Source organism: Mastigoproctus giganteus, chromosome 6, assembly GCF_048544385.1.
Source record: "Mastigoproctus giganteus isolate SK-2022 chromosome 6, ASM4854438v1, whole genome shotgun sequence".
NCBI classification, from domain to species: domain Eukaryota; kingdom Metazoa; phylum Arthropoda; class Arachnida; order Uropygi; family Thelyphonidae; genus Mastigoproctus; species Mastigoproctus giganteus.
This window is the reverse complement of record NC_143580.1, coordinates 77,299,300-77,323,172: the sequence shown is the minus strand read 5'-3', so window position 1 is coordinate 77,323,172 and position 23,873 is coordinate 77,299,300. Positions and strand designations below refer to the sequence as shown.

General features: G+C 37.8%; 1 protein-coding gene across 3 annotated transcripts in view; it reads left to right on the top strand.

Moving 5' to 3' along the window:
- LOC150084420 (NPC intracellular cholesterol transporter 1-like) overlaps positions 1–23,873 on the top strand; it is a 466,919-nt gene that overhangs the window by 130,898 nt on the left and 312,148 nt on the right. For all 3 annotated transcript variants that reach the window (XM_090376058.1, XM_090376057.1, XM_090376056.1), the window contains one exon: positions 2,745–3,108. In XM_090376058.1, coding sequence (XP_090232184.1) covers positions 2,745–3,108 — 364 coding nt within the window. The remainder of the gene's footprint in view (positions 1–2,744; positions 3,109–23,873) is intronic.

Here is a 23,873-nt window from a genome sequence, read left to right as displayed (position 1 = left end):
CTTGAAATTGGACAAAATAATCAGATTAATTTCCTTAATCTTACTATCTATATAACAGGCACAAAATTAAATACGAAAATTTTCAGGAAAAATACAAACACCGGTAAATACTTACATTTTGCTTCTCATCACCCTCTAAACACTAAAAAGGCAGTCTTATATAACCAAATTCACAATGCACTAAAGTACAGTTCCTTACCCACTGACCTTCACAATGAAATACAGTATATCACCGACAAATTTATATCCAGAGGTTACCCCCACCAACTTATTTTAAATACAATCCTTAACGCTAAAAATAAAATTAAATCTAACACCCCAACCAAAGACAAAAATAAAACAAACATCCGCATAGTCCTCCCTTACCACAATGAACTAGCAGGACAGTTCCGACGCCTATTTAACAACACTGATATCTCCCTTGTTTTTTCCACCTACAACAAATTAGGATCCTTCTTCAGCACCTATAAAGACTCATACAAATATCCTACAAACGACCTTAATAATATTATATACCTCATCAATTGTCAACCAAACTGCAACACATGTTATATCGGAAGTACCACTACTAAATTTGGCTCATCAAAAACATCCAATACCCGTGCATACTACCATTTTCATAGTCTCATGTCCAACCAATCTGTCACAGAACTTACAACTCATGCCCAGACTCACAACCACAACCCGCTCATCGACTCTGCCATTTCAATCATTAAACTAAAATCCAGTTACAGAATACTCCAATATGAAGCCCTAGTTATTGAATGGTACAAGCACCACTCTAACCTCAAAATTCTAAATTCTAAACTCCCCTTCAATCTTTCCCCAATTTGGAACCTCTCGAGATTAAAGTTCCCACATGTCAAAAAAGGCATCACGAGAGTATAATTTTTTATTCTTAAAATATCACGCGCGTTCTCTCCCCACACATTGCCAACTGAAGACGTTCTCTAACTAACGAAAGTCCTCGTAAAGACTATTGGCTTCATCGGATTCACTTACATAGTTTTTAATCATTCCTTCTTCTCTTTATTTCGATGACAACCAAGGATTGGATGTGTACACTTCTATTTCCTTGCGCCTATTTAACTCAGTCAACTTTTATCTACTTCCCTCCCTTTTAATTTTCAATTCAACAATTCAACTTAAACATTAACCACGCTTCCTAAGTAAACCATCGCAGATTAATTTCAAGGTGAGTACCGCTTTTTAAGCTTTCGCTATTCCTTTCTAGAATGTTGAGAAATTGTGCCATAATAAAATAAGTATATCTACAGCCATTAAATTAAGTTTAAATTAAGCAAAACAGCAATGGGAAAAGATTTAATGTTGACTTTCATTGAGGAATTTTAAAATGATGAATTCCTTACTAATTCAAATGCATTATTAATATACATTTGTATGTATATTATCACAAAGCCAGATTGCCACAGAAAGCGTAATGGGGAGCCTGTGTAATTGAAGATTAATAAACTTGTACAACTATCGTCATTATGTACTACTACTACTACTGCACTAACTCTTTAATCAGTTGGGTTATTTTTTACTAGAATATGTAATAATGAATAATCAACTTTTTTGCTTACTTCTCTTCTCTCCTTACAAGGGGGGTTCAAAAAAATTTGTATTCACCCATAAGTAGTTGTAATAGAAAGATGAATTTTTTTTTTTTTTTTTTTGTTTGATACCTTAATGTCTATAGCAACCACAAAAATTTTGGTTTTTATGTGACAATTCATTATTTTTCCTTTTCAGTGCTGAAGTGAAGTGTCACAATGGATTAAGTGGAATACAGATTAGTGATTCAGTTCTTATTACTATAAGTGAAAAAACTGAAAACAATCCATGAAGAAATATTTGTGGTCATAAAGGAGAAGACTGTTTGTGGAGAAGACTGCCCAGGTTAAAGCATTATTGCACATTGGTATGTGGAAAAACCTCACTGCAACAGAAGAAAGTGTTAAAAAACTTGAGGCATTAATCCTGGAAAATCACTGTATTAGCATCAAAAAACTAGCTGCAGAGCTTCAAACTAGCTAGAATCAGTGTAGAACCTCATCCATCAACATCAACAGCTACTATGAGTAAAGTGGTCTGCTAGATGGGTTCCCAGACTTCTGAATCCCTACCAGAAGAAGGAAAGAGCACAGTGTGCACATCAAATTTGTCAGTTTGCCAGAAAAAAAAAAAAAAAAAAAAAAACTGAAATATTGCCACATCCTGCTCACTCAGCCAACTTTGCACCCTCAGATTTCTTCCTGTTTTCTGCCCCAAAGCCATGTCTTCATGGAAAGCACTTTGTACAAAACTGGTTTGCAGAAGTGTATTGAGAGGCAGCAAAAATGTAATTTTTTTTTGGTGACTATGTTGAAAAAGTGTAATATATCATGTTTGTTTCAATCTTCTAGCACAACTACTTCTGGATGAATATAAATCTTTTTTGAACCCCCCCCCCCTGTATATTGGTGTAATTTATTGGACTGTAGATAAAATGCTTTCCTTTTTAAAAACGATGAATAAGGATAGAATTTTTACAATTTCAGTTGCAAAATTCCATCTTTTGGTGCATGAAGTTTATTTTTTTACCTTTGTCATGCAATTTTTTAATGTCATTTTGATATTTTTCATGTTCTCTCAGATTTGATAATCTGTTAACTAAACATGTAAAATGTATGCACTTTTAGTTTCAAATCTATATATGCATATGTGCTTAACAAGAATGTTTTCTTTTTTTTAATAAACAGCTACTTCCACTCCTATATGTGGTTCTGCCAGAGTTATTCCTACTGCAGAAAAGAATCCTTCATATATAAATGGAGATATCAAAGGCTGTCATGGATGCCCAGACTCTGTTGTTCTTCAGAATCCTTCTTGTTTGGAAAAGCTTGGGTTTCAAATGGAGAGACTTTTAGAAAGTAGTTTTAGCAACTGGGGAACATTTGTTGCCAGTAATCCATTGGTCATCATGTTTCTTTCATTAGCAATTAGCCTGGGCTTTTCTGCTGGAATGTTATACAATTTCCAAGTCACAACTGATCCTGTCGATCTTTGGGTATCAGTGAACAGTAAAGCTCGTCAGGATATGGAATATTTTAATGAACACTTTCAGTAAGTTCAAATTTTTTAATGTTTTGATAGTGTAAAAATTTATGTTGGATAACTGTAGATTTCAAATATACCAAATTTAAATCATATCATAGAGAAGTACTAGTCTTTCATGAGAGCGTACTGCTCTCCTTTTCTGTTGATCTCTTGGTCACTGGTTGGCACTGCTTCTGCCTCCATGTGGCGGGGCCAATAACCTGGGAGAAGAAATTCCCTCTTCCAGGGCTAAAAGAAGCAGCGATGGATTGCAATGCGTATCCATTGCTAGAGCGCACAGGCTCCAGACCTATTATCTCAGTCTCAGAACATGACTTGAATCTTCCGAAGAGGCAACAAACTCAAAAACAGAGTGCAGATATGCCAGATTTTCTCATAATGTGCTCCTTATCCACACAACCTGTCAGCAAGCTGTTGTCTTTTCTAATACAGAAATGTTTAGAATTGGTTGTTGGACCTCCTAAAATGGTTAAACGTCTCCAATCTTGAAGACCTTCTAATTGAAGCTTCTAAGCCAAATCACTCAGGAAAATTGTAAAAAATTAACAACTTTTAACAATATTCCAGTGTCAGTAACAACTCATAACACTCTGAACACCTCTAAAGGAGTTATCGGCGAATGGGACTTACTAAATGTCACTGAAGAAGAGAATATAAGAGCTTAGTGAATAAAAAGTGACTCGTGCATGGAGAATTATGACCAAAAAAGATGGCAACCTACTACCAACCAGGTCCATTATTTTGACATTCAGTACTCCGAATCTCCCATCTTCTGTTAAAGCAGATTACATCCTGAATCCCATTCGCTGCTTTAAGTGTCAGAAGTACAGCCATTCTCAGACAGCATGCCGAGGAGATGTTGTGTGCCCTATTTGTGGTTCCAATGAGACTGTACAGCTTCCACTCCCATTTACCCAAATTGTAAACATCCTGCATTTTCTAAAGTGTGTGACCTTTGGAAAACAGGTAAAAAAATTCAGAAATATAAAGTGGAGCATAAAGTCACATACCCTGAAGCAAGAAAGCAAATAATGCTAACCATGCCTAGCTGATCATATGCATTGGTCAAAAAAACAGCTGCTCAGCTGCAACTCAAACAGATGTCTCCATACAACTGAATATTTCCTTTCCCACCTGAGCCAAAACTGTACTAACCTGCAATAAGAAAGCTACAATCAATGAAACCAGCAACATGCTAAACAGTATCCCAACTGATGCTACATCAGACTTGCCAGAAACAACAAAATCAGCTACTATTGAAAATCACAAAAACGTGAAACCACAAAATACAAACATGGAAATTCAATCAGAAGATGATGACACAGTACTAGAGTTATATCCTAATGATACCATGGATACAGGATGCCCAACATTTCCCAGAAATGAAAAATCAAAACTAAGCAGACAGAAACCTTCTCAGAAAAAGCATTCAGATCAATCTTCCTTAAATAAATCCAACCAATGAATAAATTCCTTCAATAGAAATGTAGAGGATTATGCAGTAATATAGATTACCTGAATGATTTACTCATACAAACTAATGCAATAGGTGTATGTTTACATGAAACCTTTTTATTACCACAAGTTTCTCTGAAAATTAAAAATTATACCATGTTTAGGCGAGACAGGGATTCTGATACTCCTGCTCATGGTGGGGTGGCTATTCTTGTCAAAACTGCCATACCATCAGACATATCCAACTGCAAAACTCCTTAGAAGTTGTAGTGGTTCAAATAGCAATGAGAATATCCTTAAACCCTTGCATCTATTTATATTAAACCGAATTATCCTTGCTTTCAGAGTGAATTGACAACTGCCACCACCAGTCTGTTTACTCGGTGATTTCAATGGTCACCATCCATTGTGGGGATCTTCAACCATGGATCAGAGAGGCCAATTAATTGAAACAATCCTGCATAACCATAACCTGACTCTGTTAAATTCTCCAACTACTAACAGGTACTACATCAGCCACAGACTTATCCATGTACTACCTCAGGGGCTCTCATCTGGTGAGTTATGGGCTTGGCACACCCAGGGTCCTGAGCTGGATATCATCATTCTTCTCTTTCTTGGTGATTCCCTTTTACTTCTGACTCTTGTTTTTTCTCTCTTTCTCTCGGGGTAATTCAGAAATTTTTTTTTTTTTTTTTTGGCTGGTGCAGCATAAGCCTCGGGCTTCCTTGCACTATATGGCTAATAATAATAATATGTGCAGCATCTCTTTTTCCAAGTATGGGATGGGTAGTGCTAAGTGGTCCATTCCACAGTGACCATTTTCCTATCATCAGTTTAATTCAAACACAGATGGTGTTATGTCCTAAAGGCCATACTTGGAATTTTCATAAAGCTGACTGGAAAAAAACTATTCAACTTGTATCCATCTTGACAACCTATATGTACAGCAAAAACATATTGATGATGTAACTGATCACATTACCAGCCATATATTATCTGCAGCAGAAATTTCCATTCCAAAATCTGATCAGCACAAGCTTGCACACCAAAATCAGTGGTGGAATGAAGAATGCTCCAAAGCGAAACAAGGAAAAAAACCGTGCTTGGAACCAGTTTCGCAAATTTCCAACTACTGCCAACCTAATTATTTACAAAAAAACTCAGAGCCAAAGCAAGACAAATTAGGAAGAAAGCAAAACGTGATTCCTGGATTAACTTCACCTCAACCATTAACAAAAATACTGACACTCAAATTATTTGGAAAAAAAATATAAGTTGTCAATGGGAAATTTCTACTGTTGCAATCTCCGATAATATAATGCAATGCAATGAGCAGAACTTATCCTCTCCTACTGACATTGCAACTGCTTTAGCAGAATCGTTTTATAACATTTCCACCTCTTCCTCTTATGTGTCCTCGTTTAATGCATTAAAACTGATGATGAATGTCATAAATTTAATTTTTCAACTAGACTCTCACTTCCGTATAACCAGCCCTTTACTCTAGCTGAGCTCAAAGAATCCTTGAACAAATCTTCCAACAGTGCAGAAGGACCACACGGCATTCACTACAATATGCTGAAACATCTATATGAAGCTGATTTCTATATACTATTACTCTTTTATAACTGGATCTTCTCAGAAAATACATATCCTCTGTCGTGGCGTCATTCCTATATTTGTGCTATTCCAAAACCAGGCAAAGATCCTTCTCTAGTTCAGAATTACAGACCAATATCATTGACAAGCTGTTTGGGCAAAATCTTTGAAAGGAATGGTGCATAAGTGGCTCACTTGGATACTAGACTTCTAAAATCACCAATATGGCTTCTGCAAAAAGATCTACCCTAGATTTACTTGTCAAAATTGAATCAAACACATGTATTGCCTTCCTCATGAGGCAACATCTAGTGATGGTGAACCTAGATATTCAGAGAGCATTTGATACCACTTGGCATCATGGTATTATTAAAGATATACATTAGGTGGGACTTAGAGGTTACCTTCCTCAAATCATTCAGAACTTTTTAAGGTTACGCACCGTTCAAGTCTGATATTAAAATGTACTATCAGCATCTCACATTCAAGAAGAGGGTATCCCGCAGGGTTCCATACCGAGTGCTACCCTATTTGTGATTCAGGTCAACAACATATTGGAAGATCTTCCAAAAACTATTCAAATATACTTGTACGCACATGATCTCGCCATATCCTGCCAGTCACAAAGTATGAATACTGTTGAAAGATGGTTAAAAATTGCTTTTGCCAGAATAGAATCCTGGATCTTACATAATGGATACCATCTTGCTGAGCAGAAATCCACCACTACTCACTTCTGCAAATTATAGTCACTTCATCCTGATCCTGAACTAAAGATCAATAATGTTTCAATTCCTCTTGCTCACACTGTCCGTGTTCTTGGTCTGGTACTGGATAGGAAACCGAACTTCCAAGCCCATGTGGCCTATCTTCGAACTATCTGTGGCCTATCTTTGAACTATATTCAAAGAAGTTAAATATCCTCCAGCATGTGTCATCCATGTCATGGGGTGCTGATCGACATAACTCGACCCATCTTTGTAGGGCTCTCATCAGTTCTTGGACTATGGCTCTCCAGTGTATGACTCTACAAGGAAAAGTACTTTAGAGTGATTGAACAAGATCACAGTGCTCTTAGAGTTTCTTTAGGGGCTTTCAGAACTTTCCCAGTTCAGAGCTTTATATTGAAGCCCACAAACCTCACTTATATCTTCGGAGGAAAACATTACTTTTGATGTATGCCTCAAAATATTAGCATTAGTAAAGGCATACGATGCAAGAAAGAAAGCAAGCTTATGCAGCATCAGCCAAAAAAAACAACGCTCCTGTTTCACCCCTCCGTTTGTTCCAAATACCTGTCCAGCTCAACCTTAAATTTATTTAGTCTATCAACTTCCAAATGGAGGAATGCTGCCCCTCTATGTTACCAGGCAGTACTAGGTGGTAGATGACTCTCATCAACTGGTGCAATTACCACCACTTTACTTATTGGAGGCTTGAAGTGGTGGAACCCATGTTTAGACTCTAGAGCTAAGTTCCGGTCAACCCTTCCCCATCTCTTCCATCATGCAGTATGATTGATGACTTTTGAGGTTATGATGAACATCGTGGTGAGATCCAATATTCCTTACATTTTGAGGGGACAGCTCTAAAACGGTGTTCGCAGGCCGGCCGCTAGTTAGTACGCCGGACCGAACCTATTGGTAACTCTCTAGGAGGCTTCTGGATCAGCTAGTGTATAATCTTGCTACCTCTACTCTGCCAGATAGTGACTAGAGGGAGTCGGAGTAGTGTGTATGCGGGGAGCATTGTCGAGGCCACGTTATGTCAGTGATCTGGGTATATTCTTACCATATGTACGCCATATCCAAAAATTTCATTACTTCATACAGCATGTCCCACCCACTTCTTACTATTGAATACACCATGAATTGTCAAACTAATGGAGCAAGCGTATCTGCGAAAAGATCTAAACCTCCCAAGCACTTCCTAATTCATTTCACAAATATATGGTCTCAATTCTAATCTCAACGATGTCCGTTTCCACTTGCAGTCTGCCCAACCCCATGTACTTTTTCTGACAGAATCTCAGTTATCGGTTGATTCAATTACTGCCCATCTCAGATGCCCAAATTATTCGCTGTATGATTCTTTTCCCCTCAAAGGTGGTACTTGTGCATATGTCCGTTCTGATATTCCCTGTCAGAGACTTGGCAATCTGGAATCTCCTCTCTTTGGTCTTCTCTGGCTTAAAATCTCTCTACCTCATTGTGTCAAATTCATCTGTTGTCTCTACCATTCTCCCAACTCCACTAATCACTTGGAGCTCTTTGACTTCCTCTCTTTGCAACTTGACTTTCTCCAGTCGAACTTTCCTAACAGTGAGGTAATTTTCCTTGGTGATTTTAATGTTCTCAACTCCAGCTGGCTTCCGTTTTCTAGTCACACCGACCCAGCAGGTCAAGATGCTGAGGCTTTTGCAATTACTAATGATCTGACACAGATTGTTCATTTACCTACAAGAATACCGGACATCCTAATCATACAGCCAATACGCTTGATCTTTTTCTCACAAACAACCCTTCTAAGCACACGGTTGAAGTGAGAGGTCCTTTAGGCACTTCAGATCAAAACTTGGTCATTGTCTCTTCTCCAATGGAACCTTTATCTCATGGCTATTCCCAACTTCGTGTTGTTTGGCATTACAAGAATGCAAAATGGGATGACCAGCGAGACTTATTTTCTTCTTTTCCTTAATCGGATTACTGTTTCAAAAGTTCTGATGTCAATGTTTGCTCAGATCGTGTCAGTGAAATTATTCTTACAGGAATGGAATCCTTTATCCCACACTCCACTTTAAAATCTCGTCCTTTATCCAAACCTTGGTTTTCCAATAAATGTGCTAAATCTGTTCAAGAGAAGAATGTTGCATATCATAATTGGCTTGTTTCTAATTCCTCAGTTTCATTTTCTGCCTACACCAAAGTTTTCAACAATTGTAAAGCAGTTATTAACCAGTCCAAACTAGAGTTTGAACAGGCTAAGAGTAGAAAACTTGCTTCTTGCCCTAATGGTAGCCGAGCATATTCTGGTCTCTTGCCAAAGCTATTGGCTGCAACTTTTGCCCATCTCTGCTCCCACCTCTGTCCAAACCAGATGGTTCTGTTGTCACTTCAGCCAAGGATAAAGCTGACCTGCTAGCATCTCATTTTTCTTTCAACTCATGCATTAACGATCTTGGTAAAACACCTCCCACTATTCCCAACACGCTCCATTCAGTGCTTGCTGTGGTCTTCCGTCAAAAGGATGTCAGAAGGATTTTGATGAATCTTGATGGTAAGAAAGCTCCAGGTCCCGATGGTATTTCTCCACTTGTTCTCAAAACCTGTGCTCCTGAACTTACTCCTATTCTTTGCCGCCTTTTTTCACTTTCTTATTCCAAAGGTGTTTTTCCTTCTGCTTGGAAATTTGCTCATATCCAGCCAGTTCCTAAAAAGGGTGACAAATCCCTCCCATTCAATTATCGTCCCATTGCAATTACTTCTACTCTTTCTAAAGTAATGGAGAAATCAATTAACTGCCAAATTTTAAACTACCTAGAAACCCTCCGTCTGATCAACGATCGCCAGTATGGATTCCGTCAGTGTTGATCCACTGGTGATATTTTGGCTTATGTTACCCATTTATGGACTGATTCAATGGAAAGGTTCGGTGAAACACAAGTAGTTGCTCTTGACATCTTAAAGGCTTTCGATCGTGTTTGGCATAAAGGTCTTCTAAACAAGCTTCCATCTTATGGTTTGCCAACTGTTTTTAGTAATTGGTTATCCAGTTTTTTCTCTGATCACTCACTGAGGGTGATGGTAGATGGCTCTCTGTCTTCTAACTTCTCCACTAATGCCGGTGTCCCCCAAGTTTCAGTTCTTTCCCCCACTCTTTTCCTCTTGTATATTAATGACCTTCTACCATTGACTGGAAATCCTATCCATAGTTTTGCCGATGATAGCACATTGCATTCCACTTTCCATTTTGAGAAACCTTGTCCTGCTCAATCAGCTTCAACTTCTCGAAAATCTGCCACAAATTCCTTAAATGCTGATCTTCAGGTAATTCTCGAGTGGGGCAAATACAACTTAGTTGATTTCAACTCTTCTAAAACTCAGTCTTGTCTTATAAGGATTCTTTTGCTCCTATTCTTATCTTTAGTGACACTCCGATTTCTAGACAAAATGAGGATTACTCTTTTGGGGATTACCCTGACTTCTAATCTCTCTTGGCACAAACACATTACAAATATTGCCTCCTCTGCATCTAAAAAAACGTGGTTTTCTCTTTCGTTCTCGGCATTACTTTTCTTCCAAACAGCTGCTCACTCTGTATAAATCTCAAATCCGCCCTGCCGTGGAATATTGTTTCCACATCTGAGGTGGTTCCCTAAAACATCTCTCAGGCTTCTTGATTCCATTCAGAAGAGGGCAGTTAGGTTAATTAATGACTCATCTCTAAGAGTCTCTGCACTTGCTGTCTCATAGACGTACTGTTTCTGCTGCATGCCTCTTCTACAGATACTTCCATGGTCACTGTTCTGAATTAGCTTCTATAATTCCTGCTCTCTCTTTCAAAACAGTCTGAACTCGTGCCGCCACCAGCCGACATCCATTTACTGTCCAACTTCAAACTCACAAAACCAACTTTTCATCTTCCTTGTTTATTCATTCAACTGCCGTTTTCTGGAACAACCTTCCTTCATACCTATTTCCTGAAAAGTACAGTCTACAGAAGTTGAAGTCGAATGTCAACAAATATCTTCTTTCGTCTCCTCAACCTCCAACCGAAGCATGGTACTAAGTACTATAGGTTCTAACACCTCTCGTGTTTGGGTTTTACATTAATAAAAAAAAAAAAAAGATACAAGTCTGTTCTACCAATCGACTACCTGCTGGCTAAAGGCAAACACATCTATCCTACAACTGTCTTTCCTCAATTTGAATTTATGCCCTCTTAGATGATTATTCTGAGCAAGAAGAAGAATCCCATCAGCATTGAGCATCCTCAAACCATTTAAGGCTTTATAAACCTCAATCTGATCATCTTGTAGGTGCTTAATCTCTAGATGCCTGATGTAGCCGAGTTGTCAGGAGCAAGAGTGTATGGCGCCTCCGTAGCCAGATGGACAGGAGCAGAAGTGCGTAGCACATACTTTTTAATTAGACCGAGGTTCGAGCCTGTGAGCCACAAAATACGGAGGATGCGGAAAGGTCAGGGAATGACTACCACATATCTCCGGAGCAATATGACCTTAGTTGCTAATGCTCCTTAAAACCAAATAACAACAACAGCGTGAGTGCATAGCATGCGTTTTTTGAGAGGCCGGGGTTCAAGCCCGTGACTACTAAATACGATAAATATTTGTATTGACGATTTATTGTAAACTCTTATTGACTTGGTTGTCGTGCCGGAGTATAAACAGAAAAAAAAAATAATAATAATAATTTGCAAAACTTAAGCCTTTCTTTGTAAGAGCAACCCTTTGTCACATTCACTAATCTTGTTGCCGTCTCTCTGCTTGTTCCAACAGCTCTACATCCTTCTTAAAATGAGACCTCCAGACCTGTATACAGTACTCAAAGTGTGGCCTGACCATTGCCTTATACAAGGGGATAATCATCTTCTTATCCCTGCTAGAAAAATTCCTGTATATCATTGACAAGACACCATGAGCTGCACTTGCAGACTGTCTGCACTGTTCAGAAAACTTCATATCTGCCTGCACAATTACCCTCAGGTTCTTTTACATTCTCTATACTGTCAGTGTAGAACCACACAGTTTATACGTTACTCTGGGGTTACTGCTTCCCATATGCAGTACTTTCCATTTGTCAATGTTAAACTTCATTTGCCACCTCTCAGCTCATCTGCTCAACTTTTCTAGATCCTGTAGCAACAGTGTGCTGTCATAAGTGTCATTAACAACCCTGCCAAACCTTCGTATCATCCACAAACTTGGACATTAAAGATGGTTCAACTGTTGATGATCCTGCTCAGGTAGCTAACAAACTAAATGAATATTTTGCATCGACATTCACACATGAAGAGTTATTCATTGAGGGGAATGCCAGAGGTATATTCAACCCTGGCAGTAAGACAGATAATCTTGTAATAACTGAGAGTAATGTGGAGGAGAAATTGTTGAAGATAAACACAAGAAAGACACCTGGGGTGGATGGAATCTCTCCAGTTATATTAAAGGAGGCGGCAAAGGAAGTAAGCAAACCCTTAGCCATAATTATGAGAGCTTCCCTGGACTCAGGGAAGGTACCCATGGACTGGAGATATGCAAATGTGACCCCTAATTCACATAGGAGGATCAAAGGGAGACAGGTAACTACAGATCTGTTAGTTTAACTTTTGTTCCAGGGAAATTAATGGAGGCACTGGTTAAAAAAGTATTACAGGATCATCTACATAAGGCTTCAGTTATAACTCTGACACAGCATGGGTTTAAGGGACTAATTTCATTGGATACTATGATGTAGTCACAAGGGAACTGGATGCAAAGAATATCTTTGATATCATATATTTGGATCTTAGAAAAGCCTTTGATAATGTTGCACAAATTGGAGCAGTGTTGTATTGGAGGCAAATTGATGCTATGGATAAAGGGATGGTTGAGTGGGAGAAGACAGAGTGGTAATCAATGGACACTGCTCTTTGTGGACTAATGTTGTTAATGGAGTGCCTCAGGGTTCAGTGTTGGGTCCATTGTTGTTTTCTGTATTTATAAATGATATTGATGATGGTATATCAGACTTAATGTCCAAGTTTGCAGACGATACGAAGGTTGGCAGGGTTGTTAATGACACTAATGACAGTACACTGCTGCAACAGGATCTAGAAAAGTTGAGTAGATGGGCTGAGAGATGGCAAATGAAGTTTAACATCGACAAATATCAAGTACTACATATGGGAAGCAGTAATCCCAGAGTAACATATCAACTCTGTGGTACCACACTGACAGTGGTTGAGAATGAAAAGGACCTGGGTGTAATTGTGCAGGAAGATATGAAATTTTCCGAGCAGTGCAGACGGTCTGCAAGAGTAGCTCATGGTGTCTTGTCAATGATATACAGGAATTTTTCTGTCGGGGATAAGGAGGTGATTATCCCCTTGTATAAGGCAATGGTCAGGCCCCACCTTGATACAGGTCTGGAGGCCTCATTTTAAGAAGGATGTAGAGATGTTGGAACGACTACAGAGAAGGGAAACAAGATTAGTGAATGGAACAAAGGGTTGCTCTTACGAAGAAAGGCTTAAGTTTTGCAAATTACAGTGTTTGGAGACTAGGCACACTACACTGCGAGGTGATCTGATTGAGGTGTATAAAGTCTTGAATGGTTTGAGCATGCTCAATGCGGATGGGATTCCTTCTCTTGCTCAGAATAATCGCCTGAGAAAGCATAAATTCAAATTGAGGAAAGACAGTTGTAGGATAGATGTGTGGAAGTTTGCCTTTATCCAGCGGGTGGTTGATTGTTGGAACAAACTTCCATCTGTCGTAGAAATTGATAGCTTAAATCGATTCAAGGCAGAACCTGACAAAAATTTGGAGCGAAAGGATGGGTGAAATAAGGGGTTTTTTTGGCTGATGTTATTATAAGCTTGCTTTCTTGCATCATGTGCCAATGCTAATGCTAATTAAGCCTGAAATGCCATCATCAGTTCATTAATAAATACAGAAAACAACAATGGACCCAACGCAAACCTGAGGATTCCAGTAATAACATTAGTTCACGAAGAGCAGTGTCCATTGATTACCACTCTCTCTGTCTTCTCTCACTCAACCATCCCTTTATCCTCAGCAGCAATTAGCCTTCAATGTCACACTTCTCCAATTTGTGCAGCAGTTTTCTGTGTGCAACAGTATCAGAAGCCTTTCTAAGATCCAAATGTATGATACCAAAATTATTCTTTGCATCCAGTTTCTTTGTGATTACATAATAGTATCCAATCAAATTTGCCAGACAAGACTTCCCCTTAACAAACCCATGCTGTGTCCGAGATATAACTGAAGTCTTGTCTAGATGATCCTCCAGTGCTTCGTTAACCAGTGCTTCCATTAATTTCCCTGGAACAGAAGTTAAACTAACAGGTCTATAATTACTTGGGTCGACCTTTGATCCTCCTTTGTGAATTGGGGTCACTTTTACACATCTCCAGTCCATGGTCACCTCCCCTGAGTTCAAGGAAGCTCTCATAATTATGGCTAAGATCCCATCCACCCCAGGTGCCTTTCTTATGTTTATCCTCCACTTTGCTCTCAGTTATTACAAAATCATTTAGCTCACTGCTAAAGTTTTAATTCACCTCTGACATTCCCCTCCCTGAATAACTCCTCATGTGTGAATATAGATGCAAAATACTCATTTAGTTTGTTAGCCACCTGAGCAGGATCATCAACAGTTGAACCATCGATATCAAGTGGACCAATCTGATTCATCCCCTTCCTTCTAGAGTTTACAAAAGTAAAGAACTCTTTGCTGTTTTTCTTTTGTGACTTGGTTACAGACCAGTTTATATCTATCAGGCTTCCATGTCACCTTTAATTTATAGGTATCCCATGTATTTTTCTTCTCTGCCACATGTCTCATTATTTCATCTGCCATCCATTTAGGCCTAAACCTTGAACAATATTTCTTAGTTAGTATGAAAAGCCTAGTAGCTTCCAAGATTAATTCTTTGAATGCTTCCCATTTAGAATTTGCTGTTGTTAACATCATCCGTTGGTCCCACCATATAGAATTTAAATACTGTCTCAGACTACTGTAGTCACTTTTACGAAAGAAAAAACCCTTCCCTTTACCCGCGTTGGTAGTTACCTCTTTGATTAAATCCTACTTCAGCACACTATGATCACTGCCAACTAGTGGTTCCTTTATATGCAGATTCTTAATGCATGGAGAATCACTACTGATAATCAGATCATGAGTATTAGTCCCTCTAGTTGCCTCCTTAACATGCTGCTGTAGAAAACAATCATCCAATAAATCCAGAAAAGCCTTGTCAGTGTGAGAGTGACCAACCCACAAATTCCAGTCAATATGTGGGAAATTAAAATCCCTCATTATAAGACACTCTGATTTACTGTCCCGCTCTATTTCTCTGTACAGTTGTTTATTATACTCATCAGAGTCATCAGGCCTATAACACACTCCTACTCTCAATTTTGCTTTTCCAGTGCTTATGTCACACCAAACTGACTGGACACTGCACTGTCAAGCCATGTTGACTGGATGTACTTCCTTGAGTTTTGTGTGTTTCCTAACTAATAGCATAACCTCTCCTCCCTTCCTATCCTGTTTATTCTTCCTGTACACATTGTTCTCCCCAAATTTCAGTTCTGCATTCCTTATAGCTATTTGACACCATGTTTCTGATATCTCAACAATATATGCTTTTGATGTTTTGAGGAACACCTAAAATTCATCAAATTGATTTACCGAACTCCTACCATTGGTGTACATTCAAGTATAGTTGCAGCTGTTCCTATTGTTAGCTACCCTAACACAGCTCATATGTTTACTTGTTCTGCAATGACTCCCACAGTCTCTGTGGAATTCCCTGCACTTTGTTTTCCATTCTGCTGCTCATGATGGACAAAGGATAGATGGTCTTCAGATGGACAAAAAAAACCTACTGGTTCAATATAAGAGCAACACAAATGCATTGCTGATGTTTCAAATTTTCTTGCCTTTCTGAAGGAATGGGACAGAGAATTATCATAAGTCAGTAAAAAAAAAATTGTGTTTACCTTAGATAACTGTACAGTTCACCAGAAGGTGCAGTTGAACAACATAAAACTTATTTCTTCCAGCGAATATAACATCATCCATAGTGCAATATTTGGATCAAGGGGAATTATAAAGGTTTTAAATTCAATGAAATATAATTAAAGAAATTTAGAAAGCAACACTGCTGAAGCTAAGGACATATCAAAAAGAATTAACTTTTTAGATGCAGTGCATATCATAAAATAAATAAATTCAATTTATTATCTCTGATAATTACAAATAGTGCAGATGGCATTGCTTTGAATTTAATTTCTGAACAAACTATGTTATGGATCTGACATGTTGTGATGTGCGTAGCCAATGCACCAAGAGTTTCCAAGGATAGGCCAACTAAAATACAATGAAAGATTGTAATAAACCGTTGAGAAAGTCACAACAAAGTACTTTTAATAGATTGCTATTTTATCCAAATTAATCAATAAAAATGACAGTTATTTTAATAAAATACAAGAAAATATGAGTGTATTAATTTTTTTACCTCTCTTCATATTACTTCTGTACTATACGTCAGTAGCATTTTGTGATGTGGTACTTTGCATAATAATACTATAGAAAGAGTAGTTGTATCAATATTGAATAAATGTTGTTGTGAGTGCTGAGGAAAGTGGTTGACCATCACGTAATAAATTCAGGCTTATTAGGTAATTGGCAAGTTTTGTAATGCCATAGAAGCATTAGTTCCAGGTATGGCTGTATATGGCAAGCATGTAAGTTAAGTATAAAAAAATATGTTACAAAGTGCAAAAAAATAACACAAGCCTAGACTTTTTTTTATAATTAGACAAATGTAGTTATGTCTACAAGTATATTACTAAAAAATAAACACTATTTACTACAAAACAAGTGCTATCCCAGTTTGTGGCATTTATTGTTTGTGTGATAAATAGTTTTTTTCATAATAACAATAGAATTAGCTTAAAAAACACAAGGATGCATAGAAACATCATGAGAGAATTTTAATAAGTACATGAAATGACCTGTGGGGGGTAAGGGGAAGGTTTGCCTTCTCCCACCCCACTAAGGTCATTTTATGTAACAGCTTTTATTTACCTATTGAAATTCTCTTCCAATTATCTATACAGCCTTGTTTTCTTCTAAATCATTTCTACTGCTGTGTAACACATACTCTTTATACAACATGTTTTCAACTCCAGAGTTCATTGATGTGCACTTCATAGCTATTGTTAGGTGCCGTGTTCATCTCTCTTGTGTAAATGCTGTAGCTGATATAGAAATTTTGGGGATTGAAGGCACTGAGACAGCACTCATATTGTAAGGTAATGTGTAATCAACCATAAAGGGACAAGGAGAACAAAAAAATTTGCTCGTATTTTTTAAATCATTGGAAGTGGAATTATTTATTTTAGATATAATGCAAATAGAACTTCAATTTTCAAAGTTTATGTTAGCAGCTTTTTATAAGCAGTATTACTAATAATTGTTTTTTTTTTTTTTTTTTTTTTTCCGCATCATCATCAGCCATTTTCAATCCACTGCAGGATGAAGGCCTCTCCAGCAACTTTTCAGTTCCTTCTGTTTTGAGCACTGGCCATCCATTTACTACCCACAAACTCATGAATTTCATCTATCCATCTCTGCCTTTGTCTTCCAGGTTTTCTTCTAGCTCCTCTTGGATACCATTCTGTTATTTTCTTAGTCCATCTGTCATCATGTCTTCGAGCTATGTGTCCTGCCCAAGACCATTTTAGTTCTTTAGTTTTGATAAGAATGTCCTTTACTTGAGTTTGCTTCCAAAATTTATTCTTCTCTTGACTTCCAGCCATTTATCATTATTACAGCTAATAACTTGTCCCAGATAAGTATATGACTCCACCTTTTCAATTACTGCTCCTTCAATCATTATTTCCTTTTCTGTGGCATAGTTGTTCATCATTACTTTTGTTTTAGCCATATTCATCTTTAGTCCAAAATCCTTACTAGCTGTGCATAACTGATTAAGATTTTCCTCTAATTCTTTGGGATCGTGGCTTATGACCACAATGTCATCTGCAAATTGTAAATGGCTTAGGTACTCTCCGTTCACATTGACTCCTTTCTGCGACCAGTCTAATCTTCTGAAAGCTTCCTCAAGGGCAGCAGTAAACAGCTTCGGAGATAGTGTCTCCTTGTCGAACTCCTTTCTCAATTTTAAATTTCCTACTGTCTTTGTCTAGTCTAATAAAGGAGGTAGCACTCTCATATATTTTCTTCAAAATCATAATATATGGGGTATCAATGCCTTTTCTTTCCAGTGCCTGAAACATTGCCTTATGCTGTATGGAGTCAAATGCCTTTTCATAATCCACAAATGCCAGGCATAATGGTGTTTTATATTCATTTGCTTTCTCCATTAGCTGTGATATTACGTGAAGGTGATCCATAGTTGAGAATCCTGTCCTAAAGCCAGCTTGCTCTTTCTGTTGATTCTCATCTAGTATTCTTTCTAATCTGTTAGTAATGACCCTTGTGAACAACTTGTAGATGTGGGATAACAAGCTAATTGGTCTGTAATTTCCAGTTTCTGATTTATCTCCTTTCTTATGCAGCAAAACTATGATTGCATTATTCCACTGCTTAGGCGTCACACCTTTTCTAATGCACTTTGTTGAAGAGCCTTGCCAGTTTTTGTGTTATGTCTCTTCCTCCCAATTTTAACAACTCTACAGTAACTTCATCTTCCCCCAGGGCTTTCTGATTCATCATTTTCTTCAATGCACGTTCTCCTTCATCAGGAAGAATTTCGGGTGTGTCGTATGTGTTGCTACTTTGCAATCCATCTTCCCCACTGCTGGCATCATTCCCCTACTCCTTGTATAATTCTCTATAGTAGTCTTTTTCTATTTGAATTATGCCTTCTCTGCTGTTTATAAGTACGCCATCGCTATTCTTCAGTTTCAGTATCATTTGTCTTTCTGTATTACTGCTCATGGCTGCTGATTTAAATCCTTTGGTTTCCCTTAATGCTTGTTCTACTTTTCTTGTGTTAAATCTTCTTATGTCCTCTCTGAGTCTCTTTCTAATGGCTTTGCATAACTCAGTATACTCAATTTTCTCCCTGTCAGTGTTTTTCTTGCTTTTCATTTGTAGTCTTCGGTTCATCATGAGAAGTGTTTCTTGACTAATTTTTTTTTCTTTGGATTTCTTTTTCCCTATAGGTTTCTTGGGCTTTATCACTTTCAAAAAGTTGTAATATTCCTCGTCGATATCTTCGTCCTGAGCAGTCTGCAGAAGCTCGAACTTGTTCTTAAGTTCCAGTACATAACTGCTTTTTCTCCTCTTCTGTTATCTCAAAAACCTTTGTATTATATACTCGAGTCAGTTTTTTCCTTTCCTTTGCTACATCTATATCAAGTGTACATCTTACCATTCTGTGATCACTTCCAATATTTACCTTATTCAGGACGGTAACATCATTCACAATATATCTTCTGTTAGTGAGGATGAAGTCGATTTCATTAGTAGTTAATCAATTCGGACTCTTCCATGTCCACTTTCTGTTCACCCTTTTCTTGAAAAAAGTGTTCCTTACTGACAGTCCTTGAGATTCTGCAAATTCCACAAGTCTTTCACCTCTTTCATTTCTTTCACCAATTCCAAAATTTCCTATAGTTCCTCTTTCTGCGCTGTTTTGTCTTTTTCCAACCTTAGCATTGAAGTCTCCCATAATAATAGTGTAGTGGGTTTTCTGCTCATCTAGAAGACTCCCAATTTCGGTGTATATTTCTTCAACCTCTTCATCATCATGGCTCGATGTTGGTGCATAAATCATTATAATCTTTAGCTTGTACCTCTTAGAAATCTTGAGTATTAGCCTTGACACCCTTGGTGATGTACTTTTGAATTCCAAAATGTTGTTTTTAAAATCTTTATGGACCAGAAACCCAACTCCACCTTCACTCCTTTCACTATTTCCATTGGTATACAGCAGATTTCCACTTGATAAACTTATAAGTGATTCATTTCTTCTTGTTTCAGCCAAACCAATGATATTCCAATTCACATTTTCTAATTCCTTTTCCAGCTCTAATATCCTGTCTTCACCGATGAGTGATCTTACGTTATAACAGGCCAAGTTCAGTTTCCGTGCATGGCAGCCTGGTCGTACCCAGAGATTCTTAGCACCCTCTGCTTCCACTCTGATCCTCTCGCTGACGTAAGAGGGAGAGTGAAAGCTGCTGGGGACTGAGGGCCATTTGTTTTGTCATGCTGTCATATGCTGGAGAGTTTTTCACATATTGCTCAATATATTTGCATGATTTCTTTTCTTAATGAAAAAGTTCTAGATTGCCAAATTTCCAAAACACATACAGGCGGGCCTCGATTAACGCGATTAATTCGTCCCGCGAGCGCATCGCGCAAAACGGAAACGCGTTAATCGAATATCATAACCAATAGGAAAAATTATAATTGGTACTTGACCTTCTGGAATGTCCATAAAGAATTTTAAATAACTTTTAAATAATAACTTTTAAATAACTTTTTAACTGCATGCCATGTAAAAGATAATAAAAATTATAGAATTAAATGTTTATTGTTCAAAATATATAATGGAGAAACTAACTATTTGCTACAGAAATATTTGAACACAGTCGTTTGAACAGTTTTTTTGGCTTTCGTTTTTTCATCATACAATTTCCCATAGCCGACAACAAGCTTCTCTAGGCCCTGGCGAAATAACATGCTTCTTTCGATGTTAGGATCAACATCCATTACCTTTTGTTTAAGGTTCTCTGTGATACGAAAGATTTCGCCTAGTTCTTTTACCGTTATCTCCTTTGAGGTAACATTTTCATCTGGCTCACACTCTTTTTCTTCAGCTTCTTCATGCGCACGCTGTTGCTCTATTTGAAGGAGATCATTGTCACTTAGCTGTTCTAAATGCGAATTCAGTGATTCTCGAACGTTAGCCGCATCCAAGCCTTTGAAACCAAGTTCATTACCAATATTAGTTATGTCTTCAATAACTTTTTGAACTGCATCTTTGAAGCAAGTAAAATCATTTGCGCAGGGTAAAAGATGCTTCCAAACTGCTCTCATATTGCTGGCTGTCACTTCTTCCCATGCTGCATGAATGTTTTCAATGGCCAATCGTATGTTATATTTTTTCCAAAATTCTGGTACAGAAATTGCATTATCTCCTGTTATAGCTTCAAGTGCCTGTGCAAAGGTTCTGCGGAGATAGTAAGCCTTGAAAGTTGCAATCGTCCCCTGGTCCATGGGTTGCAATAACGAAGTCGTATTCGCCGGTAAAAAAACAACTTTCACATTTTCATTTAAGTCACCAAGTGCAGAAGGATGTCCAGGTGCATTATCTAAAAGCAACAGAGCTTTAAAAGTAAGATTATTTTTCTTGCAATAGGCTTCAACTGTTGGACAGAAATAAGATGTAAACCAGTCTTCAAATAGGGCTTTGGTCATCCATGCTTTTTTATTTGAACGAAAAATGACTGGAAGAGTGCGATGGCTGTATCCTTTTAAAGCCCTAGGATTTTGTGCACGGTACACAAGCATGGGTTTCAATTTAAAATCACTTTCAGCGTTACCTCCTAATAAAAGTGTTAGTCGATCTTTTGAGACTTTATACCCAGGTTGTGATGCTTCATTTGCAGCCATATAAGTTTTAGTTGGCATCCGTTTCCAAAATACGCCCGTTTCGTCTACATTAAATATTTGCCGATCTTCGTATTCAGCATCCTGAATGATTTTTTGCAATTCTGCAGGAAATTTGGCTGCAGCATCTTCATCAGCACTAGCAGCTTCCCCTGTTACTTTAACATTTATGCAGTCGTGCTCGATTTTTGAAACGTCCAAACCACCCTGAACTAGCAACAAACATTTCAGTCTCCCCTTGATATTTTGTTTCTTTGAGCTTAGTAAAAAGGTTAATAGCTTTGCTCTGAATATTGTCCTTAGATAATGGAATTCTTTTTTGATTGCAATCTTCTATCCAAATTGATAAAAGACTTTCCATTTCAATCATTATTAGAGTTCTGTTTCTGGTATTTTGTAAGACAAAAGAAGATGATGAAACTTTACCTTTCTCTTTATATTCGTTCTTACGGCTCAAGATAGTTCGTACGGTAGACTCACTGTATCCTAGATCTCTTACGATTTTCGCATGGTTTGCACCACGTTCATGTTTTTTAATAACTTCAAGTTTATCAGCTAAAGTAATAACTTTTCGTTTTTTTTTTTATTACAATCACGTTGTTTTTCACTCTTTCTTTTATCCATAATTAACAGGGGTAGAAAATTAGAATTTTTAAATACGTCTGCACGTGACTTTATTAGGCGGAGACAAACAAGTAACACGTCTACTTAGTTGATGGAACACACTGAGGCGGGAAGTGGACAAACGCTTGTTTATTGGCAGTCAGACATTTAGTGCGCAATTCGAATCTTTTTCAACTATCAGAAATAAAAGATAGCGTTAACTGGAAATTTGAATCGCGTAAAGTAAAAAGTGGTATCATTTTTTCCAATCGCGGTAACTGAAAACCGTGTTAATCGAACTCGCGTTAAGCGAGGCCTGCCTGTATTGTGTAATTGAAAGGCTTTTAATTGCTGAAACCTTAGAAATGAAAATCAAAAACAACACGATTAACATATGGAGACCTTTTCTCATATCGGATTTGTGGACTTTTTTGTGCATGCAGGTTAGCAAGTAATCTCTAGTAATAAATAACGTGGGGATAGTTCACATTAGACAGTTTGATTCCTACCTGTGATCGTGACAGTATGTCGAAGTTTTGTCCCTTTAGGAAGGAAAGTAATTTTAAAGTATATTCTTAATTATATATTAGTATATTCGTGAATTTTAAGGCCGTTTGACTAAAACGGCCTTAAAATTCACGAATTGACTTAAAATTTGACTAAAACGGCCTTAAATCTTAAAAGTTTGACACAATGTTTTCAATTTCTAGAGGATGTGTGGTGTATTGGATAAATCTGGAATTAGGTTGGGGCATTCGGCTATGATCCCGGGGGGTGTCTGGTTATTCATGGGCTTAGAGAATTGAATGCATTTATTGAATTTTAATGAAGAGTATATTTTAATCATTTTAAATTTCAAACCTGTGTAAACAAGAATAAGGGGTCGAATTTGCAGAGTTTAGAAGAGGTAACTCTTGTGAAATTTTTAAATCTGTTTTAGACATAGGACATGTTGAGCCTTGTTGCTCTTGGTTTATAGTAAATTGTGTAATTGAATAAAGTGTTAAAAAAAAATTGGCATTTTAGGATTAATGTAGAGCTGCTTGAGTTGGTACAGGGAAGGGCAACGAGATTGGTGAGGGAAACAAAGGAGTGCTGTTACCAGGAAAGGATTCAGTTCTGCAAATTGCAGCATCTGGGGACTAGGCATCTGCCAAGTGCTGTGATTGATGTGTTTAAGGCTTTGAATGGATTGAATTAGCTCAATGCTGATGGAATTCTTTCTTATGCTCGGACTATGCACATGACACGATAGGAGGGAGTATATGATGAGAGCCTTGTCGATCAATTCGGCCCTGGAGGGATTGTGCAAGACTCAAGGGGTAGAATTTTTTTCAGCCTGGACTGTACTTGTTAACAGGAGAGATTGCTTCTACAGGGATGGGATACACTTAAATAGAAAGGGTGCAAGAATTTTTGCTGATGCTGTCGAGACAGTGTTAGGTGGGTCGGAAAACTGCTAGTTGGGGGGATACAAGGACTAATAGATTAACAGTAGCCACTGGCAGAGGTGGAAGTGATTCTTGCACTGCTTCTATTGAAATGAGCAGAAGTCTGAAAAACAAGATGCAGGATATTTCAGAGACTGCTGGTAGTCATTGCGGTACAAGTAAACACATGGGTTGTGTTAGGGTAGCTAAGAATAGAAACAGGTGCATGTATACCTGCGTGTACACCAATGCTAGGAGTTTGGTAAATAAATTTGATGAATTT